Source organism: Macaca nemestrina, chromosome 1, assembly GCF_043159975.1.
Source record: "Macaca nemestrina isolate mMacNem1 chromosome 1, mMacNem.hap1, whole genome shotgun sequence".
Classification (NCBI taxonomy): domain Eukaryota; kingdom Metazoa; phylum Chordata; class Mammalia; order Primates; family Cercopithecidae; genus Macaca; species Macaca nemestrina.
The window spans coordinates 115,237,738-115,253,273 of record NC_092125.1 but is presented as its reverse complement, the minus strand read 5'-3'; the positions used below and the strand labels follow the sequence as shown (position 1 = coordinate 115,253,273).

General features: G+C 36.7%; 1 protein-coding gene across 4 annotated transcripts in view; it reads right to left on the bottom strand.

Annotated features, from left to right (window-relative positions):
- Window positions 1-261: 261 nt before the first annotated feature.
- LOC105479091 (ganglioside induced differentiation associated protein 2) overlaps window positions 262-15,536 on the bottom strand; it is a 69,903-nt gene continuing 54,628 nt past the window's right edge. For all 4 annotated transcript variants that reach the window (XM_011736894.3, XM_011736898.3, XM_011736895.3 and 1 more), the window contains exon 14: window positions 262-11,659. In XM_011736894.3, coding sequence (XP_011735196.2) covers window positions 11,612-11,659 — 48 coding nt within the window. In that variant the 3' untranslated portion in view covers window positions 262-11,611. The remainder of the gene's footprint in view (window positions 11,660-15,536) is intronic.

Sequence of the window (15,536 nt, the reverse complement as noted above, 5' to 3'; positions counted from 1 at the left end):
TTCATAGCTAGAGATAAGTTAATACCTGGCTTCAAAGGTTCAAAGGAAAAGTCTGACTCTCTCATTAGGGGCTAATGCAGCTGGTGACTTTAAGCTGAAGCCAATGTTCATTTGCCATTCCAGAAATTCTATGGCCCTTAAGAATTATGCTAAATATACTCTACTTGTGCTCTATAAATGGAACAACAAAGCCCAGATGACAGCCTGTTTACAGCATGGTTTATTGAATATTATTATTATTTTTTTGAGACATAGTCTCACTTTGTTGCCCAGGCTGAAGTGCAGTGGTGCAATCTCGGCTCACTGCAACCTCTGCCTCCCAGGTTCAAGCAATTCTCCTGCCTCAGCCTCCAGAGTAGCTGGGACTACAGGTGTGTGCCACCATGCTTGGATAATTTTTGTATTTTTAGTAGAGACGAGGTTTCACCATGTTGGCTAGGCTGGTCTCGAACTCCTGACCTCATGATCCACCTGCCTCAGCCTCCCAAAAGTGCTGAGATTACAGGTGTGAGCCACCATGACCGGCTGGTTTACTGAATATTTTAAGCCATTGTTGAGATCTACCTCTTAGAAAAGTTCTTTTAAAATATTACTGCTCATTGGTAATTCACCTGGTCACCCAAAGTCTCTAATGGAGATTTACAAGATGAAATTTTCATGCTTGTTATACATCCATTCTGCAGCCCATGAATCAACGAGTGAATTCAACTTTCAAGTCTTATTACTTATGAAATACATTTTTTTGTAAGGCAATAGCTGCAATAGATAGTAATCCCTCTGATGGATCTGGACAAAGTCCATTGAAAGCCTTCTGTGAATGACTAACCATTCTAGATGCCATTGAGAACATTTGTGATTCATGGGAAGAGGTCAACATATCAATATTAATAGGAGTTTGGGAGTAGATCCCAACTCTTACGGATGACTTTGAGGAGTTCAATGCTTCCATGGAAAAAGTAACTGCAGACGTGGTTGAAATAGCAAGAGAACTTGAATTAGAAGTGAAGCCTGAAGATGTGACTGAATTGCTGCAATCTCATGAGAAAACTTTAATGCATAAGGAGATGTTTCTTATGGATGAGCAAACAGAATGAGTTCTTGAGATGGAATATATTGAAGATGCTGTGAACATTGCTGGAATGACAACAAGGATTTAGAAAATTTCACAAACTTAGTTGGTAAAGCACTGGCAGGGTTTGAGAGGACTGATTCCAATTTTGAAAGAAGTTCTACTCTGAGTAAAATGCTATAGGACAGCATTGCATGCTACAGAGAAATCGTTTGTGAAAGGAACAGTCAATGGATGCGGAAAACTTCATTGCTGTTTTATTTTAAGAAATTGTCACAGTCACTCCAACCTTTAGTAGCCACCACCTTGAGCAGTCAGCAGCCACCAACATCAAGTCAGGACCCTCCACCAGCAAAAACATTACAACTCGCTGAAGGCTCAGATGATCGTTAGCATTGTTTCACAACAAAGAATTTTTAAATTAAGGTATGTACATTGGCTTTTAAAAAACATAATGCTATTGCACACTTAATACGCTACAGTATAAACATAACTTTTATATGCACTGGGAAATTAAAAAATTCTGGTGACTTGCTTTATTGCAACATACACTTTACTGCAGTTACCTGAAACGGAACACACGATACTTACAAGCTATTAGCCTGTGTGTGCACATATGGTGATAGGGATTCAAGAAACTAAGAGCTTCAGTTCAGTGTCCCAAGTTATGCCATGGGATTTTGTTTGAGGCAAAACTGTGATCATGAGTCATTTGACTTACTCTGTGAAATGACATTTGATATATCTCTAGTGAGGCATTTCTTTCACTATGTTGCAATTTATTTCCACTTAGCTGGAATATCTCTTTTATAATTTTATGTTTCCAGCACCAACAGACAGCCCAAAAGTTTATTGCAGAAAGCTGAGCACCAAACTCTTATTCTCTTCTTCCTGGGCCCACAGACTGCATTTCCTAGCCTCCTAAACTTGCACTTAAGTGTAGCCAAGTGACTGAGTTCTACATAATGGCATTTGAACAGAAGTGGTATGTGCCACCTCCAGTTCTGACATATAAAAACTTTGTGGGCAGGTCCTCCATGCTGTTTTCCCATCTGCCAGCTTGAAGTAGAAAAGCACAAATCCTTTGGGAGCCACATGTTGAAGCTGGCGGGGCCCCAACATTGAAGACACTTAGGTCTCTGAATCGGGACTTGGAGAAGAGCTGCTTGCTCATCAGGAACATCTGTTTAGGCTATGTGAAAAACATACTTCTACTGTGGGTAAGTCATTATGCATTTTCAGATTGTTTGTTATAGCAGCTAGCATTACTTCAACATACAGATCCTTAGTAATGATTTGCTGAATGAGTGGAAGAAGTATAGAGTTTCTCTGTATTGTGATCTTGCCCATTTCAGGCAGGAACAAGCTAGAATTTCCATGCTATCAAATTAACGTCAGAAAAATGAGTTCACAGGTAAGAATTCAGTTTCTCCTGTGAGAGCCTCCACAATTTTATTATGAAGCTTATCTTGGCACACTCTTGGCACTTGATAGTATCACTGCCAAAGTCTGCACAGTTTTCTAGGTGGCATAAGTTTATGACATTCAGATGAACATTTTCTTAGTGTTACTTGGTTGCCCAAGAGGTGGTTCTAAATGCTGCTTTTCTGTTTAACTTTGCTGAAAGGAGGAATTTCTATTTAAGGGATGAGACAGTAAATGAACATTTGTGTTAAAAAAAAAAAAAAAATCCCAAATGTTTAAATTTAACTTAACATTAAGCCCACCTCAAAATATTTTCACAGTCCCAGAATGATGATTGCTAACCTCTGCTGCTAGTTCCTGAACTCTGGTCCTCCCCTGGAACTTGGCTAAGCAAGTGTCATGTAAACAAAAAATAAATAATGAATTTTTAAAACCCCCTCTTCTTTAGAGGACATAAGAGGGAATGTTAAAATCTAACAGCTGTGCAAATGTAGTTATCAACTAAACAGCTCAAGCTATCAGTGGCAATGTCACCCTGACACTACCTAGAATCTACATGATTTGGCTATTAGTCCAATTTGGTTTAAACTGCCGAAGCCTCCATTTCTTCATTTGTAAAATTAGAGGTTTCAGTGATTCCTAACTGTCTGAGAACCAGTATCCCCTTTCATAATACATTTTAACACCTAATTTACTATTAGAAATAAAATCGATAACCCACCTATTTCAAAAAATACATTTTATAATTTATATTATTTCAAAATGTAAATACCAGACCCATCTAAACTAGAAAACATAAAGAAATAGTCAAATGCTTTATAAACCTACTAATAAACAATAAGTTTGGATTTTAAAGAAACAAAAGACTAGAGGCCATCCCATTCAATTAGTAAAGGAAGAGTTATATAAAAATGTCTTATTTGTATTCAATAAGAGAAAGAGGAACATAGCTGAACTAGGTTTACAATTCAAGTCAAATAACATTGTTGAAATGAAGAAAATTAGGAAGACTGGGCTGTATCTATAAATGTTATGCCAGCGCAATTTTTTCTTTTTTTGTTTGGAGACAGTCTCTCACTCTGTCATTCAGGCTAGAGTGCAGTGGCATGATCTTGGCTACTGTAACCTCTGCCTCCCAGGTTCAAGCGATTTTCCTGCCTCAGCCTCCTGAGTAGCTGGGACTACAGGCGTGCACCACCACGCCCGGCTAATTTTTGTAGAGACAGGGTTTCACCATGTTGGCCAGGCTGGTCTCAAACTCCTGACCTCAGGTGATCCACCTGCCTTGGCCTCCCAAAATGCTGCGATTACAGGTGTGAGTCACTGTGCTCGGCCAAGCAATTTTCTTATGGTATTACATGTTGAGGCAGTGATGAAGTATTACAGAAAACATATGTTCTATCTTGATAACCCACACATATGCAGAGAAATTCATTCATTAAACTTGAAGACTCTGGAGATGTAGAAAAGAGGCTGCAATGGAAAAGAATCAATAATTTCCACAACATAGATTATTATTATTGTGTTGTTATCTAGAATGGGATAAAGGGACACATTTTAAAAATAATCTTAATTAATGAAATTCAGTAACAGCCTCATATTTCATGTTCCCACTATTTTAATAATTTGTGCAAATTCATGTTTTAGTAAGTAGAGAAAATTTTTAAATTTGATACCTACCATCTTCATTAATAAATAATTACTGGAGTAGTTCCTTTTGCAACTCTCTCTCAGTACTTTCTCCCATTACCCAAACAGAGATGAAGCAAAACAAACAAAAATCCAGCCTACAGTTATGTTTCTCCATTTTTACAGAACTGCAGACTTTACCTTAGCAAACTAAGAGAAAACTGACTAGAAACTAAAGTTTTGAAAGATGTTTTACATATGAACATTAAGATGTTTGCACACTATTTCACAAAACCGACATGGAATATCAGAATAATACTGATGGAGGGGAATGCTTCTTCTGTAAAAAAAGCTATATCGCAATTCAGGGAGAATCTCATGTTATTAGTTACTGATCATAAATATGCAAGAGAATAATAATGCTAAGTTGAGCCCAATGGTCCAAATATTCCTTTACTGTAGCACAATCTGGCATGACTGCCTTTAAATGAAATCTATACTTCATGTCAATTTGAAATCAGCACATCATAAAATTTGTAAAAGGAAATTTAGCTATTTACCCCTCTACAGAATCACTAATTTGATAATAAATATTTTTGAGAAAATATAAGACAAAAACTTTCTAAATAAGCAATTTACATTGATATTCTATATTTAAATTATTTTTTATAAAAGCATGAGCTTTGGAGTCAGATCTGGATTTGAATCCTGATTCTACCACTCAATATGTAATATATATAAAGAGCTTAGCAACGTTCAAGGCACATAGTAAATCCTCAACTGTTAGCTGTTATTATTTCTAATCAAAGCAGTGGTGGCTATTTATAAACACAACTATGCAAGCTTTATGTACATTATTGCATTTGTTCCTCCTAATTATTCAATTAGTATTATCTCTGTTGAATACATGAAAACACTGGGGTTCGGAAAAAGTTGAGAAACAGGCCCAAGGTCTGAGTGTGTCAGAAGCCAAAGAGCCAATGCTACTGACTACTAAATTGTTGCTTCTTAAACGGGTCCATGAGAAATCCTTGTGGAGCATGTATATGTTGGGTGTAGGAAAGTGCCCATGAACTTACTATGAGAATTAAGCATTATTCGTGTTGATGAAACATTTTAAAATAATATTCATGTTCTGAATTATTTGGATAATTGTATTAAAACCAAATACTGGCACAACCATTTCAGTGCTTAGGTTTGCATCTGTATTGACTTCCCTGTTAAGGCCCAGTTCTACATTAGTGGTGGAAGGTTTATGGAGAACAGAGGTTGTTTTAATAGGGGAATGATGCATTCAGGCTAGATGAGGACCAAATAACATCACTATGTGCTGAAAAATTAAATTAAAGTAACAGTCTGAATAGAAAAAAAAACAGGGTGAATTGGGTCATCACATAGCACACAGCACATGCCTGTTGAACTGAAAAGAGCTTGTACTGTAGCACTCAGTACCATAATCACATTACAAGTGACATTTCATTTTGTCAAAACATCACTATTTAATACTATTTTAAATTTTATTAGTTTTATAGTTTTGCTTGTATTAACCCATAAACTTGTTTTGGTTTTATACTTGTGCAAGATGTATGAACATAAAGCATTTATTCCTAGTTTTATGTTTATATATATTTAGATAACATTATAATAAATATAAATTAAGCAAAAACTGAGCTAAGAGATTTTTTTCCTTATTAAAAAATGAAGTACATTATTCATGTTTGAGAAAACCGGTCTACACGGTCAGTCCCACTTGTGAGTGTCATAGCAGGTAACTTCTATTATCACCAACCTCACAGGATTTGTAAGAGGATTAGAAGAGATGATGAACTTTAGAGTGCCTGGACCACAGGAGGAATTACAATGATAGTTCTGTCTCCTTTCCTTGAAGGAGAAAATCTGCAAGCTAAATGCAATCTACGCTCCTTTACTCTAACTATGGTCTGGGGACCAGGAAAATTGATAACACCTAAGAGCTTGTTAGAAACTGATAATCCCAGAGGCCACTCCAGAACTACTGAATTGGAATCTCCATTTAATAATATAGTCAGCTGATTTGTTATATGCACATGAAAGTCTGGGAATCACTAGTCCAGGTCTCCACAGAGAATGCTGACTAACATTCACTGAGTTTTTAACTACTCTCCAGGTTAACTTTGGTAATTAGAGAAAGACCTGAGGTAAATGGTCAAAAAATAATGTCTCATCCTGGGGTTCAATATAAACACTATTATTTCACTATTGGTTCTTCATAGGCTATATTTGTATAAAGTGAGACCCTCTTTAAAAGGGATCTAACTTCTAATTCAGAATGAGAAAAAAAGTTTAAAACGCAAAGTTTTCATAAAAGCTTTCTGAATTTTCAGTAAGCAAATTGTAAGATCTGCCAATTTAAGCATTTTTAGGTTTCCTTCACCCAACAGCAATTAAAATCATTTATATATGTTAAGCTCTTAAATATTTAGCTCACAAGATCTGGTCTAACAAAGTCCTGTCTCAGTCTGTGATGACTGTGTGCTTACATTAACCAAACACATTATCAAAAAAATGGTGACTGTATACAAAATGTATTAGCTTTACTGTCTAACAAAAGTATCAGATCACATTCTGCAGTTGTGATTTTGTTAGTGTAATTCACCTAGAGAATACCTATGCTTTTCTTCCTGAACTCAGTGGTCCTATACATTTAAGGCATACTGTACTTGAAAAGATTCAAAGATGCTCTTCTTGAAAGTGTAAAAAATAATAACTAATAAACAAGAGAGTCACTAATATCTAAAATGATCTTGATACCATCTGTTTAAGGACTAGTTCAGTAAGACTCAAAGCTTGAACTAGTTTATTGATTGCTCTATGTTCTTTACATATGGACCACAGAAGTCAGACTCAAACAATGTAAAGGCAGATTATGCATATATGTGTGTGTGCATGTATGTATATGTATATATGGTTAGGCCTACCAGGCAATCCTTATCATCTCTGGGTTTATGATATGACCTAGATTATAGGTATGTTATGAACTCAATGCTTATGTTCTCTCTCGCCTGCAAATTCATATGTTGAAACTCTAACATATAAAATGATGGCATATGGAGGTGGGGCCTCTGGGTGCTAATCATGTCATGAGGGTGGAGCCCTCACGAATGGGATTAGTGGCCTTACAAGAAGAGACAGGAAAGTAACGATGTCTCTCTCTCTCTCTGCCAAGTGAGAATATAGCAAGAAGCAGATCATCCACAAACCAGAAGAGGGCCTTCATCAGGAATTGCATTGGATGGCACCTTGATCTTGGGGTTTCTCAGCCTCCAACTGTGAGAAATGAATGTATGTTGTTATGCCACCTAGTTTACAGTATTCACTCAAAATGACTAAGGTAAGGCAAAGCCCTCCATTCTTCATGGTCTCAGGCAATTGCAAAACAAGAGTTAATTATATGCCAAGAAGTATTAGTGCCAGCACAGTGAAAACACTCTAGCACATGTTAATTATGATGATTACAACTTAAGAAAACTATAATCAGAAACCTGGCCAGGCACGGTGGCTTACGCCTGTAATCCGGCACTTTGGGAGGCCGAGGTGGGCAGATGAATTCGAGAGCTGGCCAACATGGTGAAACCCTGTCTCTACTAAAAATACAAAAATTAGCTGGGTGTGGTGGTGCATGCCTGTAATCTCACTTACTGGGGAGGCTGAGACAGGAGAATCGCTTGAACCCAGGAGACAGAGATTACAGTGAGCTGAGATCATGCCATTGCACTACAGCCTGGGCGACAAAAAAAAAAAAAAAAAAAAAGGTATAGTAAGGCCCTCAAAAAAAAAAAAAAAAACCTAACTCACTCCAGTTTTCAAGGTGTTTTTATATTATCTTGTAGTTCTTTTGGTCCTTAATACAATCAATCCACTGCCACTAGAACCATATAACTCTCCTCTATCAAGTACTTCAAATTCTAATCATTTCTGCTCATATATTAAGCAATTTAAACTCTATATACATACATACAGTCAATGTATCATAGGAAATACAAAGAGTGATCTTTAGTTTATGCTGAATACCTAATTTTATCACTTCTCCATTAACTTATAAAGACAAGACTAAACCTACAGTTTGAAATCATTAAACAACACCCAAGTAAACAGAAAAGAGGAAGAAAATAGGCAAGCCATATTTTTCTACTGGAGTGACTACACTTATCCCTCTTTAGAAAGAAGTGATATTTTCTTTTCAATTTCAGAAATTTGATAAAAACTCGACATTTATTTTTCCTACCAAAAATACTCTAAAAATCCTCTGCTAATTACTCTGAAAATACTGCAGATGTATTCCTTTGGAAAAGGAAATATAGGATGGGCATGGTGGCTCATACTGGTAAACCCAACACTTTGGGAGGCCAAGGTGGGTGGATCACTTGAGGTCAGGAGTTTGAGACCAGTCTGGCCAACATGGTGAAACCCTGTCTCTACTGAAAAAAAAAAATACAAAAAATTAGCCAGGCATGGTGACACAAACCTGTAGTCCCAGCTACTAGGGAGGCTGAGGCAGAACTGCTTAAACCTGCGAGGCACAGGCTGCAGTGAGCTGAGATCACACCATTGCACTCCAGCCTAGGTGACAGAGCAAGACTCTGTCTCCAAAAAAAAAAAAAAAAAAAAAGAAAAGAAAATGAAAAAAGAAATATAAAGCATCCACCAATGATATGTAATATATATTAAAGGAAAAAAATCTTTAAAATATGTACCATTTGCCCTCACGGGTCTAATAAAGGTTGAATTTTTTTTAAGAGGTAATTTTCACTATCAAGAAACTTGGAAATAGATGAATTAAGAACCCAAATACCTGTGGAAACAAGAAGTGTACTTGTTTTAAAAATCATATTAGGCCTTGCATGATTAATAAAAATTTTATAATTTGTGTCTTCAACAATTCAATTAGCATTTAGCATGACCAAAGTTTAATTAAATTAAAGACTTGGCGATGCTTTGAATTAACATCAGACGCTGGTGGTCATCTCCACTCTCCCCTTTATCTTCTAATATGTCCTTGAAAATGGCATGTATTATTCAGGCTAAACCTTTTCATAAAGGCAGACTGGTATACCAAATGTTGCTTAATTATTTCAATGTCAAGGTCACTATGTTTCTCCTCTAGGATTTGATACTTTGAAGCAACTTCATTCTATAACACTATAGACATCTGTAAAAGCATCAAATTTAGTTTCAGTGAGAAAAGTGGTCCTTATCTTTCTTTAGACATTATTGAATCATAAAACACAGTTGATATGTATATAGTTCTGTACCACCTTTAAACCCTAAGACATCAATTGTACTAAAATCTTAGCATATGTAGAATCCTGCTTGTGTTACTAAACATTAATATACTGGTATGAATATAGCAAAGGAACATCCTTTCAAAATTACTACTACCTGTAAGAAATTGTATATATAAATTTGCTTCCTTTCAAATTGGCAAAGTAGCTTATGGCCTCTATTATCTATACAGAAAATGGTTTGGGCCAGATTCTTGAGGTAGCCAAGTTCCCCTTTAATAAGGAAAAGTTGGCAGACTTTCATAGCTGCTCCTTGTGAAGAAGATACCTCAAATATGATCTCACAATTGACTGTAGAAGATGAAGTTAAAGTTTCAGACTTTTAAGGTACAGGGCCCAAGGGGTTAAAAAAAAGTACTATTTGAGAGAAAGCTTAACTCTGACATCTGACTGGCTGCCTGGATGCGATGACCTAGGGGACATAAGAGAGGACCTTAACATAGATGTATATATAAGGATCGAGTAATTTTGAAGTCTGATACAAAGAAAATGTTTTCAATACATGCAAAAGATAAGAACCTTTATCTAAAAAATGTAAAGTCCCTTCTTGTTTATATGGGAAAATACAGGATGAATTTAATGCAACTACAGGGAGATTTCTCTATCATAAATGAAGAGAATATGTTTCTTTGATCTCCAATGAAGAATTAGTTTGGGCAGAAAAGAATGGGACTCTTGGAAGTACTGATCTGGAGCACATGATAGAACAGAAAGGTTCTGTTTTTTTTTTTTTTTTCCCTGAACTGCCAATTTATGTGATAGGTTGAGGAAGATGGGGCCATCGGGAGGTGGCTGCAGGTATCAAAAAAAAGTACAAAGCTACCCAGATGGGAATAATAATGGTTTGACCTTAATTCAAGAAGAAATGTTTAAAATGGCCAACAGATGCCTCTCATTGAAGTATAGCATCGGGGGATGAGCAGGCCAGAAGAGATTCTGGACAAAAGAGGAAGGAGGTCATCAGGGTTGGAATTTTAGACTAACAGGTCTTGCCCCACAAAAAGAAAAATCACTCAAATGGTATCAAGGACAAGAGGAGTGCTGTGTAGCATTCCGTCATATATATTTATTCCCATTTAAAAACTAACTGAAGATACCCCACCACAACAAAGCCCTTTCTAAATGCTATCTTCATGATACCTCTGTGAGGTAGGCAGCATAATAATTCTTACTCATAAGCAAGCTAAGGCACAAATAGAGCCTGAGTGGTAAAAGTGGTCTTTTGCCAATTATCAGCTCCCTGGATTTATTCACTGTGACACACTTCCTCCACACTGATGCAGGCAACTCAAAAGATGCTGCTATGAAATGTCCTTAGAGGTAGTAGACCTGATAGCTAAACAAAATCAATCATGACTCTGGAAGACAACACACTCTCTAAATGCTCACTGCTGGAGTCTTGGAAGATGTTCTTAAGAGTACTAATATGTGCAGTCCTTGTGAATAAGACCAAATCATCCATGATTATAGGAAAAAGGCTGAGGATACAGTCTTCTTGTTTCCCCACACTGTTGAGATCAGAACTGTGGCAATCTTAACAAATCATATAATCCAAGGAACCTTAGTCCTTAAACTTTAGTCTTAACTTGTGCATTAACATTCTAAGTCCTATATTTTGCTAATGATTTTGATGTTTTTGTCAGATACATTTCCACATTCTTGGTCCCAGATAATTCTCTTTCAACATAGCCGAATTATCTTTATAAAACGTACATGGTATTAACACCATGGATCTGAAGCAAACAATGCATCTGGTTAGCATACATTGGTTCTGTGTATTTCGAGAATCACTTAAGTACACAAAGGAAGCGTGCAATGTTAGAGAGATGACGTGAACAGTCATGGTGGTTTATCTAATGGAGAATTCGGTGTCCTTCAGGAAACTAAAGATACTCAAAAGTTGCTCCCCAATTTCTATTAACAATCTAAAAATGAACATTTCCATTTGATATAAATATACAAATTTAAAATGTGTGCAGTTCATAATGGCCTACCATTTTTAGATTGCTTATGTGCCCGAAAATATACAGTCAATAAAAAAATACCAGAGAGGTGGGGACAAAAGGCTCTCTGGATCTGTACAGCAAAAATGAGTATCACTTCAACAGGTAGCTATTCGTGGAGGAAGTGGCATCCTGGGAACCCAGAAGCACTGAAAGATGGCAGGTCACAAATCTGGTGATGGGGGATATGATGTATAGTAAGGCCCGTTTTCCTGTGGAAAGAAAAAAGCACAAGAACATTTAAGTAACAGAACCAATTTAACCGGAAGTGTGAAAAAAAGGGATTTACAGTCATTGAGGTAGTGATATAAAATGTCTAGCACATGTCTGGCACTAAGCAGGCCCTCACCCATTAGGTAGTTCAACTAGTATCACTCAGAGTATAAGGTAGGCAAAGGCAATAGAATAATAATATTTTTAAAGAATAATACCACTTATTGAATATTTTATATGCCAGACAATTTATAGGCGCTTTTAGTCATCCCTTTAAATCTTCACGTAATGCCATGAAGTAGGTAACATCCTCACTTTACAGAAGAGGAAAGTGAGGATCACACAGATTGCATAATTTACCTAAAGTTACCTAGTTAGTAACCAGCACAGCCTAAATGTAAATTCAAATCTATTTGAATCTAACATCCAGATTCTTTTTTGTTAGACTGTGTTGTCTTACTGTGTGCCAAATCTTAATTTAGAGTTATGAAAACAAAGAAGCTATCACAGAGGAATTTAATAGCTATAACTATTTTGGCAGAAGTGAGTCTTCATGATATGCTTGAGTGGCAAGGCTTGTAACCATTACAGTTCTCAGGAAATTTAGTTCAAGATCAAGATGGAGAATTAAATGCCAAACCTTTAATGTCAATGTAAGGGCAACAAATTAGTGTAAGGGGGGATTTTTTGGCTCTTATTTTGGCTAATCTCAATAAAAATCAAGACAGGTTCATGATAGAAGGATCCTCAATTAGATTTATGAGACTTAAGACTGGTTTCTCATTTTTAAGGAAAGTATTTCTTTGACAAACAATTTGTTTTTCAGCAAATCACAAACAGATAATGCTTAGCGCTAGTATAAGACAATAGCTTGAAATGAAGAGTAAGTAGAATGAAATAGCATTTCTTAATGGTACATTTACATTATAGCTATTATAGAGCATTAAACCTACCAGGTCTTGAACATAGTAGGCAGTGAAATTGTTTGAGACTAAATCAGGTACTCTGCCATTCTTCAGCACAAATGCTTTGGAGCAAGACTTGATCTTGGGCCATAACCAGGATAACAAGACATCTAGGAAAACTTACCTTCCGATTATAAACCTAACCATGTATTAAACAAAATTAAAAAAAAAAATAGGTAGAAACAAATCCTAGGATAGGCTACATTTCTAAAAACTTGAAAAACGTTAACAAAACCTTTTTTAAAACTGAAAAATCGGATCTAACTAAACTAAAGAGCTTCTGCACAGCAAACAAAATTATCATCAGAGTGAACAGACAACCTACAGAATGGGAGAAAATTTCTGCAATCTATCTATCTGACAAAGGGCTAATATCCAGAATCTACAAGGAACTTCTGTAAATTTATAAGAAAAAAAAAAACCCCATTAAAAAGTGGGCAAAAGATATGAACAGAAACTTCTCAAAAAAAGACATATATGTGGCAATGAACATTTAAAAAAAACAGCTCAACATCACTGATCATCAGAGAAATGCAAATCAAAACCACAATGAGATACCATCTTATGCCAGTCAGAATGGCGATTACTAAAAAGTCAAGAAACAACAAATGCTGGTGAGGCTGTGGAGAAATAGGAACACTTTTACACTGTTGGTGGGAATGTAAATTAGTTCAATCATTGTGGAGGACAGTGTGGTGACTTCTCAAAGATTTAGAACCAGAAATATCATTTCACACAGCAATCCCATTACTGGGTATATACTCAAAGGAATACAAATCATCCTATTATAAAGATACATGCACGTGTATGTTTACTGCAGTACTATTCCCAATAGCAAAGACATGGAATCAACCCAAATGCCCATCAATGATAAACCAGATAAAGAAAATGTGGTACATATACGCCATGGAATACTATGCAGCCATAAAAAGGAATGAGATCATGTCCTTTGCAGAGACATAGATGAAGGTGGAAGCCATTATTCTCAGCAAACTAATGCAGGAACAGAAACCCAAACACCACATGTTCTCACTTGTAAGTAGGAGCTGAACAATGAGAACACATGGACACAGGGAGCGGAACACTTACTGGGGCCTGTTGGGGTGGGGGGAGGGGGAGAGAATTGGGGAAACAAGCTAATGCATGCTGGGCTTAATACCCAGGTGACATGCCTGAGTGGTAAGGTTGATAGGCACAGCAAACCACCATGGCACATGTTTACCTATGTAACAAACCTGCACATCCTACACATGTACCTCAGAACTTAAAAAACTAAAAAAATACTTTTATATAAAAAAGAAATCCCATGTTTCATTAACCAAATCCTTTATCTTCAATATGCATGGAAGCTACACTTACAGAAACATGCCCTGAAGAGATGAATCTATTCTGAGTTTCATCTGAAAAGTTCACTGTCTTTAAGAGTTCTCTATTCTATTCTATTACCACTTTTTTTCTAAGTTTCTCACATCTACATTAAATTATGACAAACTAAGAAGAGCAAGTTCAATACTTAATGCCATGAAACAGAATTTCCATTATTAATTTCACACTGGGCAAGAGACTGCTGAGCAATCAAATATTTTTTCTATTTTTGGAAACAATCATAGAAATTTAAAGAATTGTTGCCAGGAAAAACTGTATATTCTCTGCTGTGTGTTTTTTTAAGAATGCCAACTAACTCTCTTTCTGAAATGGTCTCAGTATCACTGTTACCTAGATAGATTAAACAACAGCTTCTGATTGCCTTCAAAGGTCCCTTTTAATCCTATAAAATTTATGTTGCTATTCCAAGTCACAGAAATCCCAGAAAAATAGAAGCCCACTGAAATGGGTTTTTATTTTTTTTTTTTAAACAGATACTAATCACTTCACTCCTTAACCAAATAAATAACCTTCTATATGCAAGGCACAAATTGAACATGATAATGAAATTAACCAACTCTATACTCATTTCTTTTCTCTGATCATACTTTTAATTTTTCCTAACAAAGGAAAATGTTTTCTTACAAAGTAACATGCAGCTACCTACTGGTATCTCCATTTCAATGTCTGACGGGCTCAAACCTATTATGTCACAAACTGAACACAGTACCTGTCCCGCCCCCCACAATCTTTGAACCTTTTTCCTCCAAATTGCTTCTCTGTGGTGATAGCAACACCATCCACCAAGTCTCCCAAAGCAGAAACTTACTTTCTGCTTCATCCTTAGCAGCTACTCAGTCACCAAATGCTGTGAATTTTATTTCCTAAAATGTCTATTTCTAAATCTCTCTAAAATCTTCAAATCTCTGCCATTATCACTATTACTGCCCTAACAATATAGTCTCGTTTCTCCTCCAGGCTTTACTAATAGACCTCGTCTTTTCCCCCATGGACTTACCCTTCCCCCTCTAGTCATTCTCTATACTGTTTCTATAGTCATTGTCTAAACAGCAATGCAATGGCAATTCTCCCTTGCAGAACACTCTTCACGGACTACAAAGCCAAAGACCTGCAGCACTAATATGTAAAGTTACTGTATTCAGTGATGTGCTCTCTGCCTGCCCCTTCCACATCATCTCCTGATATCTTCTGCTACAGTTTGAATATCTGACCTTCCAAACCTCATGTTGAAATGTGATCCCCATGCGGGAGGTAGGGCCTAGTGGGAGGTGTTTGGGTCATGGGGCAGATCCCTCATAAATGTCTTGGTGCTGTCCTTGTGGTAGTAAGTTCTCACTCTGTTAGTTCCTATGAAAGCTTGTTGTTAAAAAGGGACTGGCATGCCCCTTCCTTCTCTCTCTTGCTTTCTCTTTTGCCATGTGATCTCTACACCCACTGGCTCCCCTTACCCTTCGACCATGAGTGGAAGCAGCCTGAGTCCCTCACCTGAAGTAGATGCTGGTGTCATGCTTCTTGTTCAGCCTGC